Source organism: Teleopsis dalmanni, chromosome 1 (assembly GCF_002237135.1).
Source record: "Teleopsis dalmanni isolate 2A chromosome 1, ASM223713v2, whole genome shotgun sequence".
Taxonomy (NCBI): domain Eukaryota; kingdom Metazoa; phylum Arthropoda; class Insecta; order Diptera; family Diopsidae; genus Teleopsis; species Teleopsis dalmanni.
This window is the reverse complement of record NC_051846.1, coordinates 171547351-171570720: the sequence shown is the minus strand read 5'-3', so window position 1 is coordinate 171570720 and position 23370 is coordinate 171547351. Positions and strand designations below refer to the sequence as shown.

Here is a 23370-nt window from a genome sequence, read left to right as displayed (position 1 = left end):
ATTAAATTATTTAACTTCAGTATAAGTAACAACAACTATCTGATACAGTCTAACTGTTAGTTAAGTTTCTATATAGCGAGCTTACTTAAATCTTCCACCTTTAACCTGAGATCTTACATGGGAAGATTATGATACATTTGGGATTTTAATGTTAATATTTTATTGTTTTAATATTCTATTTTTCCATTAAACAGTATTACTTATTTTCTGTTTCCAAAATTAACTTATATAAAACATATTTGTGTTTGAGATTTCCAATAAAACTTTTGCTATCAATATATAGTCTGCTCCTTACCATTACATGTCAAATATAATGTCATTTAAATATTCTTTACGGAATATCGCACAGTAGTGAATCCTTTGAGATCATGATCAATAACTTAATAGCACATAGGTGATAATATCTCGACTATACTTGGATCAATACACGTCTTCAAACTTCAAGGGTTTGAGATAATTTAAATGCTTGTTACTATATAAAACTAATAAAATAATGACGAAAATAGGAAAAATAGTCATTCAAACCCAAAGTTACCCAAACCAATTCTGTCTGTAACTAAATATATGAGATAAGTTTTACTTTAATATATGTATATTGAAAAACGGAATTTAGTGAATTATTTCACATTATAATAGGGTATAAAATTGATCTTAAGGTTGAAATGAAATGCAACCTTTTGAAAATTGGAAAATTTGGTTTTGAAACCCTTACTTTTTATTATAAGCAATTAAATAAATCTTTCCGCTATATCTCACATAAAAATATAAAAAAATTGGTTAAAAAAATTTCAGAATACTGCTAGTGATTTATTTATGGCAAAGTTAGTATGAAGGTTGCTGTCTATTTCATCCTTAAGTAGGAAATAGTGTATAAGAACTTAATTATTTTTTATTTAAAATATAATTGATACTGCTTGGTGATATCTATAAAAAAAAATTTGGTTTTCTGTTTTTATCCTTTTATATTAAGGAAAGATCTCTCTTATTAAGACAGAAAACAAGAATGGTATTATTATTATTATAACACTAGTTAATGTATAGTACTTATAAAGTATTACATATAAATTTTATATATACTAAACCCACAATTTGGATCTCTATCATTGGACATTTTAATCTTAAACTATTATTGTTAAAATTATTATTATCAAAAAAATAATAATTGTATTTTCTTGAAGTTCTATATTAAATTAGTGTTGATTTCATATAATTTTGTCTTATAAATTAATATTAAAAACTATTTGTATATGTATGTATATGTAATTCACAATTCTATTAGCTATGTGAATAATTTTCTAAGGCATTTGAAATTTTTATGTTTTACAACACTGTTTTACTGAGAGCATCGCAAAATTGAGAGAAAACATTCAAAACACCCTTCGCTGCAATAATATTGTGTAATTCCTGAGCTTGAATCATTGCCAATTTTGTGTTTAAATTTACATTTGTTGAAAATACGTTACAGTCATACAAATATTTGAACTATAGAGTAAAAAGGTATTAATTCTTTTATTAACTATTTTGTAATATATAGTTTTTATGTAAAAATAAATAGATTCAAAGCTATGTTCTTTTACTCTTATATATAATATAATTGTGTTCATATTTAAATATTGAACTAAATGTTACCGTGTGTTGCGGTAACTCTAACAACAAAATACCAATACACAACACAAACAACTTCAGTTTCTTTGTTGTCATTCCGCTTGTTGGTTCAGTTGGTGGCGGTAGTTTGTTGCGCGCCGGTATTTTCTCAAGTGTTGTGATAGTAAAATAATTCGAGCGGTTAACATAAGTAGAAAATGTATTAATTGCTTGCAAATATATTTAAAAACGAACAAAACAAAGCAGAAATACTGATTGAAATAAAACTATTAGTGGAAAAATATATAATTTGCCTATTACGGTAGCTCCAGCAACAATTTGTAAACAAATATGTTGATGACGAGCTAGCTGAGAGGGTAATAGAATAAAACAATTTTTACTATTTTAAAAGGTTTTAAATAAAACAGTTAAAGAAATGTAAAAAATATATATTTTATATCAAGAGTTTATAATAAAAAGATAGTTTAATTTTTAAATGTTTGCAAAAATTTAGTGATAAGTAGTGCATAAAAGAATTTGCGAAATTCGTTTCTTGTAAAGTAATCACTCCCTTTTAATAACTCTGGCATATTTTTTATAATTGCCTTAAATCATTTTTTATATTGTTTTTTTGTTTTTTGAATAAATTCCAGTTTTTTAACAATTTCGCTTATGTCGTTTTTCTTCATTTGCTTGCTTATCACAAAATGTCACGAAAAATGTTATATTCTGCATCACTTTCTTACGCCCGAGCTTAAGATCATTTTAATACCAAGATCACCTTTAAAAAGTGTGTGTGTATCTCTTTTGCACTATTTATTTTTCATTACAGCAGCAACAACAACAACAATAAAAGTAACAAGTAACAAAAAAGGCAATAAAAATTGCACATATTTTTGGTTTTCTCTCCCTATAAAGTCCAGATAAATTCCAATACGCCGTCTAATGAATTCGTGTTTAGTGTTTTATCTTAAATTATTAAATTTGTGTTTAGATAATTTAATATATTTGAGTTGCAAAAATATATGAGATGTAAATAGTGGCAAAAGTGTACAAAAGTTCTTAAATGCTTTGTGTTGTAAAAATGTTTTAATTAATTTTCATTTAGTTTTAGAATTGTTTTAAGTTTTATTAATCAGAAATTTGTGTCGCTTTTTTTATTTCAGTTTTATATTTGCATATCATTTTTTTTGTACTTAAAAAAGTGTGAAATTGGCTAAAATAAATTCAAAAATGGTGTGAAACGCCAGTTGAAAAATTCCATAATTGCGAATGCGCAACGACGTTCCGGTAGTGTGAGTGGAATAGCATGATCGCTTATATTGTATGTTGTAAGCTAACTAAAGAGAGTGAAAAGTAAGCAAAAATGCGAGTGGCACAAAACTGAACATAACAAAAAAAAAACATAATAAAAATAAAAAAAATTTGAAAAAAAATCTAACAAGAATGTGCGGTTAAAATCTTACTAAGCAAAACAAACCGAAAAACAAGTTCCATCTTTTTTTGTTTTGTTGTTTTTATTTTTTTTGTTTTATTTAACAAAAAGGAAATTCCAAAGGAATTTTTTTTTTTTTTGACTTGCTATTGCTGCAGTTAAACCAAATAAACAAAATCACGTCCACGAAGAAGTAAAAGAAACTATAAAAAATTTCATCAAGTGCCAACCAAATTGTCCAATTTGCTTTGAATTTTTTGTTAGTCTAAGAATATTTAATAATATTTAATAATAAAAAAAAAGTTTTTGAAAAAAATGAAATTTATTTATATTTAAACAAATTTATTTTTGATAAATAATAAAATTTTTGGTTTTTTAAATTTGTTGTACATATGTGCAAAATTAATTTCGTAAATTCTATTACACATAAAAATTAAAAAAAGTTTTTATTTCCTATCGAAAAATCCTTCTTTAAATTATGAAGAATAATCATGCGAAATACACCAACAACACTAACAATAATGATGAAAAAATTAATAATAATAATTTAAATTACTTCAAATCAAAACAATACAACAAAAACATAAACAGCAACAAAGTGAGCAAAACATTGAATAAACTTTATATGAACAACAATTACAACAGTAGCATTGCCTTGAATAATAATAATCCTCATCCTCACTCGTTCAAATACAATAGCAACAGCAGCAAGGGAAATATCAGAAAGCAAATCAAGAGCCGCATAAGGATGGGCGGCACAAAGGTTGAACGTCGCGGTCTCGAACCCTTAGAGTTCGAAGAGTGCATTGTTGATAGTCCAGAATTTCGTGATAATTTAAACCGTCACGAAAAGGAACTAGATCACACTAGTCATCAAATTAAACGCATCATAAAGGAAGTTAAAGATTTAATGGGAGCCGCAAAAGGTAAGTCGAAGTCGAGTATAAATAAATTTAATTCGAATAAAATTTAAAATATTACAATATGTATAATTTCAAATAAATATTCTTTAATATTTAAATTTCATAGATAATATTGTTTTTTGACAACATCTATCTCGGAATATGAATATTGAAAATATACCAGACTTCCCATTCGATTATTTTCGTTTCTTAGACCAAGCAAGCATCTTCTTAATTTATGTGATTTTGTTAGTAAACGTCCTGTATACAATACAAATAAAATTTATTTTTTTGTTTTGTCAGATTTACTTCAAAAATTTATAATTGCATTGATACTTATTACTTTTTTTGGAAATTTACCATAATATTTTTACACGTCCCGCAGTAGCCGGTAGTTTTTTTGCTGTTCTTCTTCTTATTGCTCTTGTCATTTATACATTTAAGTTGAGTTGAGATCATCTGTTGCTGTAGAATTCTTATTGATATAGCGAATTTTAGTGAAGGACATTGAGTGACAAAACAGCAAAATTCATTGCAAAATCGGTTTTCGCTTTTTAGTATGTATTTTTTCTAGTTGTTCAATACTTTTTTTAATAAAATGAATTATAATCACTTAAATTTCATATGCGTAGTCCGAATATATGTATATATCATGCTCGTTATTTTTTGAATGAAACATAACTTATGGTCAATATTAATATGTAATTTCGTTTTAATTTTTGAATTAAATATCAAAGTTAACTGAGAAAATAATTTAGTATTTTTTTTTTGTTTTATATATTTAATTTTAATATTTTAATTTTAGTATTTTTTAATTTTAATTTAGTAGTATAAAAAAAATTAGTTTTAACAAAAATAATAAAATATGAAATAATAAAAAACAAAAACGTAAAAAAATATTTTTTTTTTAAATATTACAGTAGAAGCTCACAAATCATAACAACTTGGTTTTTCGGGTAGTTCGAATTTGCGAAAAGTTCTAATTTCTGAACATTTTTTATTTCTATAAAAAATTAACAAAAAATTAACACTCTACATAAACACTTTATTTTACAGTTGAAATCAATCCTTATTAAGTGTTTTTCTATAAAATGTTTTTTAAATTTAGTCAAATTTTTTACAATAATATCATTACGGAGAGTTAAAAGATTGGTCATGTGATCTGCATGAAATGAGTTATTCTTTTTGCACCAATTTATTAAGATAATGATGCATTCAATCTCTTTAGAATGAGACACATTTGGTGTGGGATTGGGAACGTCATCTTCAATGAAACTCATATTCAGATTCGTTTTGAACTTGCATTTTTGAATGCGTTTTATTTAAGTGCGCATTTTGGGAATTCCCCGCTTTATAAAACTTAAAAAAAAAGTAAGGAGAACTCGATCAAAAATTAGAACCAAAAGTTCTAATTTTAGAGCTTTTGATGTATACAATGTATTAAAATTTTTTGGTTCTAATTTCTGGACAATTCGAATTTGTGAGAGTTCTAATTTGTGAGCTCCTACTGTGGTAACTAATTTTAACAATTGAATTTTAATTAATTAATTAAATTATATTTATTATATATTAATTATAATTAATTACATATTAAATTATAATAATTAATTATATTATTTGTTATAAAAAAATTATATATGTGTATATTTTTAACTTGCTGACTATTCTCCAAATGCGAAACCTTTATACTTGATGCTCTCACCACTTAAAATTGTTCTTGATACATATTGTACTTTTAATAAATTTCCTACTATTTACTTTAATTTTTTTAGGATTTCGTTTGTCAAGTGTTTTGACTTGACAATATTTTCATTGTCAGTTTCTTTGCTTGCTGCCTGCATTAGTCATAATTCAGCTTCTTATATATTGAATTACAAAATCCATCTTATACCAACAATGTCAAGCTAACACAGCTAAGCAACAACAACAAGTAGAAGACTAACGCTAATTCCAAAAGCTTTAAAAAAAAAACAAAAAAAACAAGTCAAAGAAAAATATAAAAACCAAAAAGTATAAAAAAGAACTGAATAAGAAATGGTTTAACTGGCAGCCTCAAGAATTATTTTTTCTAAACAATTACAATTTGCCTGACTTGGCGGTTACAAATAACAAAAACAGAAACTAAGAAAAAAAAACAAAAACATCAATAATAGCAGCAACGGCAGCAGCAACAATGACTACAATAACAACTACAAAACAAACATAATAATCATAACTTTAGGCCAACATAAAATAGCAATAGCAACAACTACAATTACCAAACACAAACACCAATACAAAGACAAAGACGAAGACAAAAACAACAAGTGGTTGGCATTGACGGACACACATTACTTTCGATATTAAAAGACAATGCATTCATTATGAAGCCTGATTCACTTGCTGCTGCTGCAGAGCTTTTTTGCAGTTTGTGTTGTGTGCTAATAAGAACAACAAGAATATCAATACCAACAATAAAGAGAATAACAATAACAACAAAAGAGTGCACTTTAAAAATAGCAAAACATTTTATATGCTTTTATACCAATCTTACACTTGTTGGACAAGCAACTAGCTGGCATGCTACCTTCGTCTACTGTTTCAAGTGTTTCAGAATTTATTAGCTACTGCGTGCATATGTGTCGCTATTTAGCACTATGGTAACGCAAAGGCCCTGCTTGTTTTGCTTGGTTTGCTTGCTTGCTTGCTTGCTTGCACCCTATATTCCACATGCTGCAGTTCTTTGACATATTGCTTATTGTAGTTTTAAATCCAAAATGTTTTCACATGTGTTATGCAGTAAACACTGTTGCCACAGCTACACTGTGTAATTGAGCACTGCTTGTGTTTTTTTTTCTGTTGCTTTTTATGCAAGCACAATTCTTCTGCTACTTCTGATTGTTATTATTGTTGTTATTTGCTTTTGTTGTTGCCGTTTTAGTTGGTTTTCCTCTGTGATATTTGTTTTTGTGTTAATTTTATACCGCACAGCTGCTTCGATGTTGTTTTTTTTTTTGTTTGTATATTTTTTTTTTTAAGTTCTCAAGCTGGAAAATATATTTGAACGTTTGCAGCCGTGCCATTGTCTTTAGTTGATCAACGTCAACTAGCGCTGCCACTGCTGATATTTCAATTGCCTTCATTATCGAAAACGTTTCTGTTGCAAGCGTTGCCGCTTAATTTGTTTCTGCTTTTGCTACTGTTAAATTTTATTGCTGCATTTAGTAATTTTCTTGTTTCTTCTTGAAATTAAACGTATTTGAATTTTTTTTTTATTCACGATACCCTTTATTTGTGTTTCTAAAAGGTATATAAAGTTTATCATGATGTTTGGGAAATTTATAAATTATATAAGCATTTCCGGTGGTTGTTGCTCAGTAGAGAGGATTCTTTTTTGGGATGTCTTATGAGAAGAAGGTTAGGCCTGGTAAACTTATTTACTTACTTAGTTGGGCATTACAGGCGTTATTCGTCCTTGGCCGTGTTTATTACTCTTCGCCACCCATGCCGATCAATGTTTTGCTGGCGTCAGTTGATAGTACCGAATACCTTCATATCGTTAGTCACCTGTTACTTCCATGGGGTACCGATTTAAATACCTTTCTAGCCGGAGAACTTTCTTACATTCACACGACAACTAAATCACTGAAGTTTTATGCCCTTAACTATGCCAATACGGCGGTATAATGCGGCACCATAGATCTTCCAAAGAATTTTTTTTCTCGAATGCTCCTAATCTCTTCACGGTTGGTTAATGTCTTAATTTCTGCACTGTACAGTGAGACAAACACGATAAGAAACTTGTAGATTATAACATAGAGGGATTTATATCCCAATTGCCTATTAGACTGAAGTAACATTTGTTAGCAAGAGGGATTTGTTGACTTCATTATTGGTTTATGACGCTGATTCCCAAGTAAATTGGAATTCGTTTTGAATTCTCCATATTACTGTCATTAGTGATATGGCTCTAAGAGGTCTTCTCTATAAAATCAGCTTTGTTGATTACTGCAGTTCTTTTGGGAATCCTTCTGGTCTGCGTATGAGACCATACCACGCTAATTCGTGGTATAATAACGGCCCATTATTTAAGCTGAAGTGGGCTTTTGGGTCGCCATTCCAAGTTAACGTAACTAAGCTCTCTATTAAGTGAATTAAATTATTTTTTTTTTGATTGCGAAATGCTTAATTGGTATAATTTTTACAGAGAAGAAAACATTGTGTACTTGGCTGTGTTCGTATAAGCGTAATAACTTCTTTGGTATATGGAACCTGGTTTTTCTTATGGAAATCCATGAAATCTCGTTCTTGGAAGTAATAAGTCTTTACTTACAGCTCGTTTTTCAGTTTCCGTTGCTTGATAATTATCGATGTATCTAGTTGTGTAGCCTAGTATGTTTCGGTGTGATGCTGATTTCATTTAATTTGAGCTTTAACTTGCTAAAAGATTTCTGTCACATATGAAGTTTGTTAAAACGGTGTATTTTGTAGTTGTGTTCTGTGTGGGGAATATAACAATAGCTTAAGGCTTATCGCCCAAATATAGTGCTATTCCATTGTTAAGTTTATATTTTTTTGTCTGTAAGGGATATTAATAATTATAATTAAAATAAATATGTAATCAGTGTTGCCACCAGTTCCAAAGCTATAGCATTTTGAAGTTGGTAACAGTTCAATTGGGAAACTTTGTATCAGTAGAGGTAGCGGAATAATTTTCAAAAACTTAATAAAAAGTGAAAAAATTGATTGATATAAATTAATAAATTACAATTTTAAAATGTTTGTTTTAACTCTGTTGTAACTGTTGATTTGTCGGCTTTCTGTACTTTAATTATCTGCTGTGTATATGAATTACACTTTGATATAATTAATTATTTTTTTTTTAAATGCTGTTTACATGTAGATTCAATAATAAACACATTAGGTGTATTGATGATTGATGTTTCTATAGGTGCACGAATATAATTCGTGTCTTTTAACACTGACAATAAATAAAATCTAATTAAATAAATAATCTATCTTACTTCAGATCGCAGTTGTAAATCAAATAAATTGAAATAGAAATGTGTTGAGAAAAGAAATAAATGAACGCTACGAACCTAGAACTGGGGCAGCCATAAGATTACTCATAAAATGCATTACATCAGCATTAAGGCAAACAAACCTTTTTTCCACTTTACGGGTAACTTGCATACAAAATACATACAAATAGCAAGTGCAATGTTTAATTTAGATAAGAGACTGCTAAAGTCCATAACGACTACGGTTTCAACCCCGGCATTCGTTTACAAATTATTTTCTTATAAATGATAAATAAAAACTACACTTTTATATTATTAAAAAAATATTCTTTTTAAAAAGTATTTATAAAACATTGAAAATAAAACAATTTCAAGTATAGTTCAGTTCACTAGAAGATTGATAAGAATATTTTAAGCTGAAGTACTTACAGTCATTCATACGTGTGTAGTCATGCATTTACGCGTATCTTACAAATACTTGCACAAGGAACGACTCAACACTTCATTCGTTCCATGACAAATTTTAATTTTTAAATAAATAGCAAAAGATACTTTATCAGCGGGGATAATGTGGTTTTGTTTTTTATTTGTGCAACATTTACTTTTATTTCTGTCTTTTCGCTTTTAGATTTGAAAAGCAAAGCTGATAAGATAAAGTCATTTTATCAGCTTAGTACGGACTTTTTCTTCTTCTGTTACTTTGATAATTTTTTGCAAGGTGTAAATAACTAAGGTCATGTAGGTAGCAATTAAATAAATATTAAAATTTTTTACGATTAAAAACCTTTAAATAAATAATTTTTTTAAATTCGTTGTTAAATGCAAATATGCGATTTGTTTCATTTCCACTAAATTTTAAATCGAATATAGTTGAATTATTAGTTTTGAAATTCCACATTAGCATTTGTTGCTTTCGAAATATTTTGCATATGCGATGTCAGGTGGAAATATTGTAGATACTCGTAACTATGAATAATTGTTGGGTACGCTTTCCGCATATAAATTCCAAATAACTTATTCGTGTATAATCAATTTTTGTTTTCCTAAGATATTTGTTAAGTAAACAAGTTGGTTCAACAGCAACAGTAACAGAAAGACAAACAAATATTTTCAATGATACCAGACACTAGCAATAGCAACAAGTGAAGTTTTTTTCAAAAAAACTAAACATGAATCCATTAGCACATTTTTGCGAATCATAATAAACAAATAAAATGGGGAAAAAATCTGGTAAAAATATACCAAAACAAATTCCATAATATTGATAATAAATTGTCCGAAGAAAAATAATTTTTCATATTTATTCAAACTTTTTAGCTATATATTTTCTATTAAATTTTACTCTTCATTTCATTTTACTATAAAAAACGTTATTGACATTAGCGAAATAACACAAAAGATATTAAATACGTAGTAATTTTACATATACTGCGGGTCTTCAACTTTTTCTATTAATAATTGATTTTTTATAACAAATTTTCTTTTTATTGAATAACAAATCAAATTTTCGTATAAAATTTTATAGAAGAAAGTGTTTCCAATAAAAGCTAATAAAAAAATTAACTAATTGAATTTTCCGTAAACTGGAGTTTTAAGCACAAAGAAAAATATGCAGTTTGTGGTTCAGGGATTGTCATCAAAGAGCACGGTTTTGTAACTATTATATGGTTGTGGCCATGACAGTGACAAAGCTCCAAAAACTGGAGTTTTGAGCACAAAGAAAAATATGCAGATTGATAATGTATGGTATAAAGTGGTAATAAATACATATATTAAATATAATAAATACATATGTTAAGTATAATATATAAGTACAATATATACGATAGAACAAAGAGGTTGACTCAATGATTCTCAAGGTGATTCGAAATATAGAGTATTATAAAAAATATTACACCTTTAATTATTTAACAAGAAGGGACCTGCAGCCAGATAAAAAAATATATTTAAAACCATTTTAATAAACAAATCGAAAAATAAATTTAAAAAACATTTTATAACATAAATACATTTACATAAATCATTATCCGTATATATGTAGAGGACTTTATATAAAAAAAAAACTTTTTATAAATAAATAAAACTACTAATAAACCTTTTCAAAAATACAGAAACATTTAAAAAAATAAGTGAACTCACAATTAGTCTAAATTATCCGATTAGTTCAGATAATCGATCAGAAAAATTTACAAATCCCTCAGTCAACATATGTTTGACGTTGTAGTATTTCCAATTCTTTAATTTCGGGAGATCATGCTTGCAAAAATAACTTAATAACATTATAAATGTTCTGTAAAGGATTATGGTATTCCTATGAATAGTAAACTTTATAGTTGAGTTAATTGGTCAGAAAAGTATACTAATAGCTCAGCTTTTGTAGTATAAAAATATCACAAAAGGTATCCACAGTAAAATAAGCAAAAAGCACTACATAACATATCTTTACATTGTTAGAAACCAGTAACTTGTAAGCTGGTAAAATGAATTGGATAAGATCATTTTCATTACCTAATATATGTGAAATAAGCATTTATTTATTATTATTTTAAACCTTGTTTGATAATAAAATTTCTTGAAATCATCCTATCAAAAATTGTAGGTAATAAATTCAATAGTTCAGTTCCATTGTGGAGCCACGTCTTCTAGTAATTGTAAGAACTAACCAGTTTAAATTCAAATATAGAATTATTTTATGTAATATAAATACTAGGCAGGAATACTAAAATTTTTTTAAAGATTTTTTAACAATTTAAAATTAACTGAAAGCTGCTGAGCAAAAAACTGTAAAAAATTTTGAAATTTAAGATATTATTTGGGTTAGTAACTATAATTTTTTTGAATGATATATAAAGATATTTTAAATACTTTATTCTGTAAATTGATTAGAAGTTATGAGAATAGAATATATCCTTTTTTTAGGGTATTTTTTTATATTTACTATATCCTTTAATGTTTTACCAGAAAAAACCGAAATATATACACATAGCTGATCAAGACGGTACATAATTTCTGTTGGAAAATTTTTTGTATCTGAAACCAGTGAGAATATTTTAAAATAATACAAAATAAAATTTTCTTGCAAGCTTGATTTTAATTACCAAAATCAGAAAAAAATGAGCTATCATTCTTATTTACACTCCCTGTTGGCATACTATGTGAGAGAAAGCTCTTTTATGTAAGAAAAAGGTTTTTAAATATTTTAAATAGTATGGTCCAATTCTATATTTATTCTATGACATAAACTTTTTAGGAACAACATTTTTTATTGAGGGAAAAAATGTTTTTTGTACATTGTAAAGGACAGTATCGTTATACTATTATTTATTACTTCTATAAAAAATAGCAAGTAATCAAAAAAGGATTTTTTAAAATTGTGGAGATGTTGTTTAATCAGCATTTTTAGTTGCCTAATGGTACCGAATTCCTTAGTAGAGCTTTCTAACTACATGAATCAATTATCTCTTTTAGACGAAAAATCAATGCCAAAAAGGTTTTAGTTAAAACTAACTTCTTTGGATCACTGACCGAGTCCAATTTTAAAGTGCTTAAAAACAGAAAATCTATATATTATCTTCTTATTTCTAGCGATATTTTTTTACAGTATTACTTATGTTCTTTGAAGATCTCCATATAAATAATATGCATTTTATAAAAAACGCAATTAATAAGAGTAACCTTGCATATGACTATAATCATAATCTTAAACCTTGTTTATTGTTTATGGTATAATGCAGTCAACAGATTAAAGTGGTTTTTGCTACATTTAAATTTTTATGTAAGAACTGTAAGATACTTTAATTAATTAGCATTTCGGATCATTCAAAGGAAAATACTATGTGTTGTATTGCACAAATTAGTGGAAATTACAAGCCGCCAAGTGAACAAACAAACGAAACAACAAACCAGTTTTAAAATAAATAATGCTGGCTTGGCTATATTATTGCAGTGCATATAAAGATTAAAAATCGAAAACATAATTAAAATTATAAAAATTAATATTCTATAAAATTGCTGTCGACATCATAAAAAACTGGACTCACCAGCTAAACATTGATTGATCGATCGATCGTCTGATAATTTAGTACTTTTTGGAATTGTCTTAATCAACGCATTAAGCAATATTATCTGTAATCATCCATTAGGTAAAATTACATATTATATAAATGCAAATATATAAATATAACATGCATATATATAATTAAAAATTTGTGTATACATATGCGTTTATATAAGAAAATATAATGAACAGAAAAGATGAAGACTTCATCAAAAATATCAACTTAAAAATTGCTGGTCTCAATAATTTCGTTTGAACTCGAACTCGGTTTCAAATATCGGGCAGTCCATTTGTGGTACATAAATAAAAATTGATAAGTTGAATTTGTAGTGCAAAGCAAATATTTTTAACATACAAACCCAGAAAGAAATAATTTTAACATTTCATGCAAACCGAAGTGGCGCTTCAAGTCTAAACATGGAGTGCTAAAGATAGAAATTGAAAAGTAGCAATTTTTTTATTAAAAAAATAGGCAAATAAAGCTTCCCATATAGTTATGTTTGTTATATACTGTCAAATTTATTTAAACAATTTGTTCGTTATATTTTTCTATTTTGCAAATTAAGAGCAATAAACTCATTCTAAAAATTATTTACTCAAAATATTTATACGTTACGGTTAACATAGAGTGAATCCGTAGATACATTTCCTCTCTACACTTGCTGGTTCTTCATAAATTTTAAGTTTGGCTTAACGCCAATGTTGTGTAAAATTATAAAAAGTACCTGGTTTTTACGTATAACTTCACTGAACCATTACACACAATGAATAAATAATAAATCTAATTTAAATAATTTGAATTTGTGCCAAAATAAATCTATTAAAATTATGATCTAATATAGAAATATTTTATAGTTGTTGATAAGCAACTACCAACTTTATTTTTACTATTTATTATTAAGAAAATTTATTTTGTTCTATTTTATTTGTAAGAAATACTTCATGGTCTTATGAAGACGTCGTACTTATCTCTAATTTGTTAACTATAATATTTTTAGTTTGTTTCATACCCAAAAAAGATTTTGAGAATGTTGAAAACAAAATAATATTATTTTGTTTGTTATCATTTCCAACTTAATTGTTTATAATTTTTGCGATCGACCTTCAAATAGTTTTTTTGTTAAACGAAAATATGTTAAAAATTTAATTTATTTCGCATTATGATTTTTTTTTTCTTAAAATTTAGTTTGTTTTCTTTTTGTGTATGAGAAATTTAAGACAATAATAACTATGATACATTGTTTTAAGTCGCATGTTCCATTAGTGACTTGATTTACTTTGGCGCTACTAAGACTGTGAATCAGTTACTTTAAATTATATAAATATTTTTAGTAAGTTATTTGAATTGCTTATAAACACAATTTAAATGTTTTATATATATATATAGTAATATTACATTATTCATATCATATATTATACATTTGATATATTATTTTGCGTGTTGCTAGACAAGTAAACTATAAGCAAGTTCCACACATTTACTGAAAATTGACGAATTTGGAGTTGTGCCTCTTTTGAAGAGGCTGTGCGATATATCACCCAGTTTTAGAATCGTATCTACAGAACAGATGTTTTAAAGTCAAATGTAAATCTCTGTCATTTACTTCTACTTATTTCTTAATAGACGCTGGCGTACCACAAAGAAGTCTTCTTGGCTCTGCCATGTATGTACTTTACACATATGATATCCGAATAAGTAAGTCAGTTGTCATTACAACGCTTCCCGATGGTACCACAATTTTATGCCGAAACAAATACGTTGTGTTAGCTTCAAACCAATTTCAATCTCACTTATTTGGAGAAAAGGTTATCAAAATGACGAATTAAAATTAATGAAGTAAAATGTAGAGACATCATTTTTACATTAAATCGGAGTATATCTCCAACAATTTTACTAAATAACATTCACATACCACAAGCAAATAATATAACGTACTTAGGTATTCACCTAGACAGTCGACTCAGTTGGCGTAAACACATTGTAGCGAAAAATCTACAAATGAAGCTCCAAACTTCTAAGAAGTAGTATTGGCTCATTAATAACAAATACTTCCTGTGCCTAGAGTATAAAGTATTCTTGTCTAACAGCTTCATGTACAGCTATTTCAAAGTATCCAAAGTGCTTAGTCAAAACTATTTACACCATGATATATAAGGAATGAAAGCATCTACCAAGATCTACAAATTCCTTTGCTTAAAGGTGAATTTGACAATATAAGAAACAAATACAATGAGAGGTTGACAGAAAATGTTAACTCTTTAGCTAAGAATCTCACACTTCTACCTACTACCTATTATTTCCCGTCTAAAAAAAGCTAAACGTCCAGCCCACTCTTTACTTAGTGATCTGATAAAGCTGAGTTGTTTTCTTAATAAAACACCTAAAATTCATTCCAATGAAATTTAACTCATTGATTCAAGTGAGGTCCGTAATATAAGGTTTACTTATTTTATTTTATATTATACAATGTATAATTAAAACAAAAATTTTAATATTATATCATTAGTGACTTTCAAACTCATTGTGAGAGTAGATACAATAAATAAATTTATAGGTATTAAAAAAAAAAATATTCAAATAATGTATTATATATATGATAATCTTATTACGTTATTATTATTTATATACGAGGATGGTGAAATGCATTGATGACATATTATTTCAAGATAAGGAAAATATCATTGAAATTCTTTAAAGCAAATGTAAGCATTATTAGTGAATGCAATCACGATTGCAAGTTATTAAATTGCAATAACGTTTAGAAGCGAATAATTTTCAAATACTGAATAATACAAAAGTATTATTCTATAACATAGCAAAAGAAATTACTAATTAGATATTTTTTCTTTCTACTATTAACCTTTTATACTAATTATAAGGAAATTTTGTTTTAATTATAAAAATGTTTTAAACATTGCAGGATACATGAATATCAAAAAAACGAATAGATTTTAAATGAGGGAATGATCTAATATTTCTTTTGCAATCAAATTAAATAGTAAATGGATATTTAAGTATTTTTAATATAATTTAAAAACGTTTTAAAAATGTTGGTTGTTAGTCTTTAAATTCACTAAAATTCATACTATAAAATTTGCATAAAGATTTAAATCTATCAATATAAATTTATTAAAAAATTATTTGATTTTGTTACTTCATTGTTTTGTGGTCTGTTGATAATTATTACTACTATATTTTTTGATCTTTAGATCAAAGTTTTTAACTGAGATGTATATTTCTTAATAATCAATTTTAATTATTAATTTTTTGTTTATTTTTAAATATATCCGACTACCTACTGATGGTAGTAGCCTTCCTCAGAGTAGTAATAAGAAAATAATTGATCTAGCTCATACTTAATATTATCAAAAAGTTGTTGGGGTGGTTTAAAAATTACTTACTCATTTTTATATATAATACTAGGCTTCAGATTTCTTTAGCACATTTACGTATTAAATTGTTTCTAAATCATATAAAAATTACTAAATAAATTAAATTAAAATAATTAATTAAATTGAAAAATATTAAACGGTGTTTAGATTAGGTAAGTCACTTTATTAGGTTACAATTATTATAAATATCAATGAAAATCAAGTCAAAAGGTAAATTATATTACAGTAACAATTATTATTAATTAGAATAATTAAAATTGTTTTGTAGAATTTCTAAATATCTTCACTATTTCACTTTCAATTTTTTATTTTAGAAAAAGATACTTAGGTAAAAGGTTATCAATATTTCTATTTTGTAAATATTAAAATATAAATGACCAATTTTAATCATTTTCATATCTTGAAGTCATCTTGAAATATATGTATATAATAAATATATATTTTACTATATAGCTGGCATTCATATCTTGAGGTGATTTCGTGCTAGTATCTGTGCTTTTATATTGAATAATGTGAAAGTAAGACAACTAAGGATATTATTTTAATTTATTTATTTGCCTTTTTTTTTGTTTTGAAAATAATAAAATTTTAATAACAGTTTAGGCTTTTATTGTCCCATCTTAACCACATCCATATCTTAGTATTTCAAAAATTTATTGATTTTCATTGGTTTTCTGTTAATAATTTCTTAACTTTCTTACATTTTGTTATATTTAGTGTAAGTATTAGAAGATAATTACAAAATCTTATGGTTAATAATTCGTGCAAGTATAAAAAACATATACCATAAAATTTTTCTATTTTATTGCTTACTTTTATCGTTAATATTAGTGTGCGGTATATAATCATCAACAATATTTTATATACCGTAAAAGTCAATATTAAATTGAAGTGTTTTTAATGTTTTGATTGACGTCATTATTCACATAAAAAAATTTAAAATAATACTCGTAAAGCACAAGCTATTATTAATTTTGTGCTTTTTTTATAGTTTATTTGATAATAATGACAAACAAATAGTTATACATATTAATAATAAATTAATCAAAGCGGTACTTTAGGTTTTATAGACCTTCATTTACTCTGGAATTATGTATTAAATGTGGACCTACTAAAATCCAACAGTATTAGTGTAGTTTCCAAGTATTTTACATTTACATTGTGAAATTTTTTTTGAAAATTTCATGCATTTGATAAAACCACAAAAAAATAATATGCAAAATAAAAATATATAAATTATTTTTTATTTAAAAAAATATTTTGTAATTTATTTAAAAATAAAATATTTGTAATTATACAATTTTTGTGTAAAAATTAAATAAATTGAACATTTAACACAGTTAAAAAAGTGTATTTTTTTTTATATATTTTAAAAAACATTTTTATAAACTTTTGTGTTGAATAAACGTCCTAAGCCCGGTAAAAATATAAAAAACTAATTAAATATCGGTCTTAACACCAATTTACTATTATATGTTATTGTTAATTATATTATTTAATTTTATTAATATTAAGGTTAATGCAACTATATTGTAGAATGTAGTAATATACCTTATAGACAACACGATTTAAATAATATGAGAATTATAATTATTAAAATATTAGTATCTATTTTAATGCATATTATTTATTAAATTTTATCTCCATGAAATATAAGAATGATTGAATAATAATAAAAATCATCTACGTTTAGTAAAGAGATATATTATACAATATCTAGAGAGAGAACATAAATATGTTATTGTTTCAAAACGAGACGAGTGTGACTAATAAGTATGAAAAACTAATAACAATAAATTACAGATGAATAAAAGACAAACAATTTATTACATATATAGCACTTTATGAAATTTGGTACTTAACAAATATTTCAGAATTCTTTTCTAGACAAAAAATGTGCTACTGTACGGGTACGTTTTAGGTTACAATGAACATATAACTTATGTTAAATATTTCACATTTTCCAGTCGTCGGTCCAATGAAGATAAGATCAAATATTTTGAATAACTATAAGTATAAAATCATGTTAACACGCAGGTTAATTTAATTATATTACTACTTGTAGATATATTACTTATAGAAGATAAGATTTAAATAAAATAAGAATTGTAATTTTTAAAATATAAGAATTGAACTTAGTACCATTAATCCATTATTAATAAATGGATCGTTAAAATGAATAAGTTATAACCAAAACCAAAATTTAAAATAAAAGTTTTAAGTATTATTACACCTTATATATATGTTGACGGAAACACATTTTATGTCTGTTAATATTAATTTTAATTTAACTTAGTTAATTTAATTTTAATTTACTAATTTTTATATAATTAATGAAAAGTAAATATGTAATATTAATTGATAATTTATTGTTAATAATCTTGAATAATATTTTTTATTGTTAATCTCATTTCCAAATCATATTAAAATTGATTGGATTTAGCATAAATATAGTAATATGCAGTATTTTAATATAATTTATTACTGTTACAATAACATTGCTTTTTCCGTATTTATAATTATTAGAAATTGTAACACATATAGTTTATTGAATTAAAGTTCAAGAGGTTAAATTAATTACCGCTTTGTAACTATATAAGCTTTTTAACAAAAGATCATGAGGTCTTTTCTGTAAGAAATTTTCATTTTACTTATTTCTATCATCATAAACAAACTTATTAATTAAATTATGCAATGTTTAGATATATAGATATGTCAGTTTAAATTAATTAAATTTTTCAAAAGCTAAAACAAATTAAATAATGTTTCTGCTTTAAGCTTAATAGATCAAATTTAATTATAATAATTAATCTTATTTTTTTGTGCATGTTATATTTAGTTATATTTAGATCTAGCGCACATTAGCCGCAAAACGGATCCCGGTACTGCAACCCTACCGCTTGAGATATTGCGATATACATTAGATCAGTGTTTCTTAACTTTTTTTGTGCTACGTTCCACCTAAGAAGTTTCGTTGTTTTATAGCCCGTATGGTTTTTTTGTGTTTTTAAAACAAGCAGTTCATATAACCTATCTTCCTGAACTGGTAGTTGTCGTTAGTAACTTATGGTATAGTTTTGCCATGATAAATATTCATGGAACAGAACATAATTTTGATAATTGTTTATCATTTTTAATTGCCTTCTGAATAAAAATAGTCCAAGGACTCAGTCAAATTGTTCACCTAGAGAGTATGGGTACAATTTTGGGAAACATTATTTTCTATCATATTGTACACACTTTTTATTGGTAACACCTAGTACAGTCATTCAGGCGTTTGAAGGATGTAGTTTGAATTGCATCGAATCGAGTGTTTTGTGCCGCAGACCTAATATTATGCAAACAAATAGATCCTGCTGAAAACGTTACATAAAATAAATATTCTACATGTAGCCTTTCACAGACTCATACTTAAACTTAACCTGTGATTAAGCTATAGAAGCTATAGATTTTCAATTTTTAATTTCAAAATTTTGTTACAATAATCACCCTTAATTCTCATTTTATTGCGTGTGTGATCTTCAAACCTGCTTCATAGTTCAACATTGATATAGTCATTTCTTACTGTAGACAGATATTGGCGTGTCAACTGTTCACGTACTAAGTTGTCAGAGTCTTTTCGTAACTGAAAAGTGAGATACTGAGATTTATGTTAGATAAGCTATAAATAATATGTTACATTGTTATAATATATTTTGTCAACGTCCCTTGTTAGATACTTTTCTGTATATATATCTGCATTGCATTATCATTAGTCGTAAAGTTTTCTTTCAGAGTAGCGGAAAAAATACTCACAACTTACGAAAGAAATAATGTGAAGCAACCACAATTCTCTTAAAATCTTCAGAGTTAGGTTTTACTCGTAAAATTTTTACGTCTTAAGTTTTAGTGCAACCAAATTCAAAAATCAGTGAAAATTCACTGGAAATATGTTGTAAAATTCCAGTCATATGTTAAAATCATATAAGCATTTTATTTGCCAATAAATTCAAATACATAAAGAAATAAATTAATTTATATATATAAGATAAAAATGCTTACCATTGCTCTTCTAATATTCATTATTTATTTCTTTTATTTAAATTAATTGTTTTTCAGAGTTTATAATTTTAATATTTTATATTGAATTTAACATATTAAAAAAGTGATGCCAATTTGTTTTAACCAGACTTAATGTTGTTTTTTTATAACTCTGAAAGAAAAAATTAAGGCTATTATTGCTATTAGTACTACTATATCTCGTCAAAGGTGTTTGTTAGTTTTTTTTCTTTGTATAATATATATCTGTTTCATCATTATTCATGTTTGAGCTTTGACATCATCCTAATTTAATTTTATAAAAAGTAGACAAATAGTACCAGAAATTTGCTATGGATGTCCCATATAATATTTTTATTTTGTTAATATGTATTAACTTATTAATGAAAAATATTTTCTCACAATATATCTATTATTAATCGCATTTGCTCTCCTCAAATAATTTAAATTCTGAACAACGAATTTATTTATAATGTAAAAAAATCAATAAAAAATTATATTAAAAATTCACAAATTAAATATTCTATGCAGTCGTGTTAAAGGCGCCTTTAAAAATAAATTTCACCTTCTTGGTTAGTTTTGTCAACTAAAAATGGTAAAAGTTCAGTTCTATAATGTTTTCTCCACATTTGGCGCGTTCAGCATATAAATCATTAGTTTGTTTTTCTAAATTAAAATTTTTTTCTTATATACTTTAGATTATTTTTATACATAATAATTTGCATAGTATCGCAAGTTCATCAAAATAACAAATGAGCAAAATAACAAACTTAATTATGCATCGCCGATAGTCAATACACCTTGCTTTACCTTATTTACTTTCATACCCCACTAAGAGCTTACACTGCCATACTTTGCCTTATCAAAATAATGGCATTGTAAGTCTGTCTTGTATGGTTTAGTGGCATGAAGAAAAATACTCAGATACATAGATACATAGATAGGTAGATAGATAGATAGACTCATACGCATTATTGTTTGATGTTTTTTTACGCCAATATGGTTTTGCAGCAATGTTTTGCTTTGTGCTTTGGCCAATCGCTCTTAATCAACCTTTACGAATGACCCAATTTGGAAACCACCATTCGCGCACTTGCCTCTTTGTTAACAAAGTGCGTCCAAGTCCAAACGCAGCGGCTTCAAATTGCCCATGTATGATGTCGGTGCGCAATCGAAAGTTAATTTAACCAAAAAAGCGAAAAATTAAAAGTTGAAATTAAATATAAATTAAATACTTTTTGCAGTGTAAACTAATTTTGTACAGCAATTTTATTTAAGCTTATTTGGTGAATTTGAATTTACTTTAATGCTTTTTTGTATTAATGAGTTTTCGTTTATTATTGAACTTTTTTTTTTAATTAACTGAAATGGTTTAAATATTATTTAATTTATGTTTAGTTATAAATGCTGTTCATATATGTATATATATAACTACTTTGTATGGTAAAAGTGCTGTTGGCAGATTAAAGATCGATAAGTTATTTAACTGATAATGGTTTTTAATTTTATATTTAAATTTTATTTTTATTATAGATAATTTACTTTTACTTTTTTATTTATTTTTGTTTACTTATACAAAGATTTATATATTTTTCTTGAGTTACTGTTTTGGTTAATTTTTATAATTAAAAATTAACCTTTCAAATTGATTTAAATTAGGAAATGATTTACAATTAACATAAAATTTCTACCAACTTGTGTTAATGTTTATATTAAAGTTTTAACTAATTTAATCAGTTTTATGGAATTGTATCTGATATTCACAAGTCAACATCAACATTGAAGTTGTGATATGTAAATATGGATGTATGAGATACACGTTTTGACTAAAAATTTTAGAGAACAAAGTGTTAAGACAGATGATTTGGAAAAGAACTGTCCAAGTGAACTCACAAATAGTTTAATAAACTGTGCCGACTATCTAGAAATAAAAAAAACAACTGAAACTCTTTTTACAAACTATAGGGTTAAGGATTAGTAATACAATAATCACAACCTAACTCTATGATTTTAAGATAAAAGAAAGTTGTAATACATAATGAAGTTTTATTTTTAAAAAATTCAAAATAGCTGACTTTTAATATCGTTTGGTGAAAACTTAAGATGCCTAAATCATTAGTCCATAGAGCTATTATATTCGGCTCTAAAGTCCTACATTGATAGATAAATCGTTTTTTATCGTATTTAATTTTCGTTTTAATGGCAATATTCTAAAATATAATATTTTAATATTAGAAATTTGAAATTTAACCTAGAAAGGAGATTCAGAATATAGGTTAATAAATAGTGCATACACCAAGAAAATGCGGCAAAAAAGTGGAGGTCTCTGCATGTAGATGTAAAATCACAACAGTATGGCCTAAAATATCAACATAAAAAAGAACTTTCCCGAAGTAATGTGAAATTGCGAAGGAGAATAAGGCTTACCGAAGGGGGCGTGTTTTACTTAATATATTATATATTAATGTGATAGAGTCGGGCACACCATTCTGACGAAAGTGGTTTGATAGTGTATAAAACATTACACATCCTCACCACCAAAAAAAATCTTTATTTATTAAAAATTAAAATTAGCTAATAAATAAAGTTAATTATTAAATAAATAATGTTAATTATTAAAAAAGAATGTTAATTATTGAATAAATAACATTAAATATTAATTAATAATTGTTTATTATTGTTTATTTAATGTTAATTATTAACTAATGAAAGTTAATTATTGATTACTTTATATTAATTTTTAATTTATTAATTAAAGGAAATTAGTACAGATTAATTAAAAAATAGTATTAAGCATTAAATATACATAATATTTATTATTAATTAATTAAGGTAAGTTAATGCTATTGATTAATTAATGTTAATTATTAATTTATCATTGCTAATAATTAATTAATTAATATATATGATTATTATTCCTCTTCTTATTATTATTCCTGTAAACGTTACATTTTAAATTTT

The 23370-nt window shown here is 25.8% G+C and overlaps 1 protein-coding gene across 5 annotated transcripts in view; it reads left to right on the top strand.

Moving 5' to 3' along the window:
- The first annotated feature begins 1708 nt into the window (after positions 1–1708).
- LOC119670135 (rho GTPase-activating protein 26) overlaps positions 1709–23370 on the top strand; it is a 99350-nt gene continuing 77688 nt past the window's right edge. For 4 of the 5 annotated variants that reach the window (XM_038080273.1, XM_038080271.1, XM_038080272.1 and 1 more), the window contains exon 1: positions 3445–3945. In XM_038080273.1, the coding sequence (XP_037936201.1) occupies positions 3498–3945 (448 nt within the window). In that variant the 5' untranslated portion in view covers positions 3445–3497. Of the gene's footprint in view, positions 1962–3444; positions 3946–23370 lie in introns of those variants that run through there. The other variant, XM_038080275.1, reaches the window with a different exon arrangement.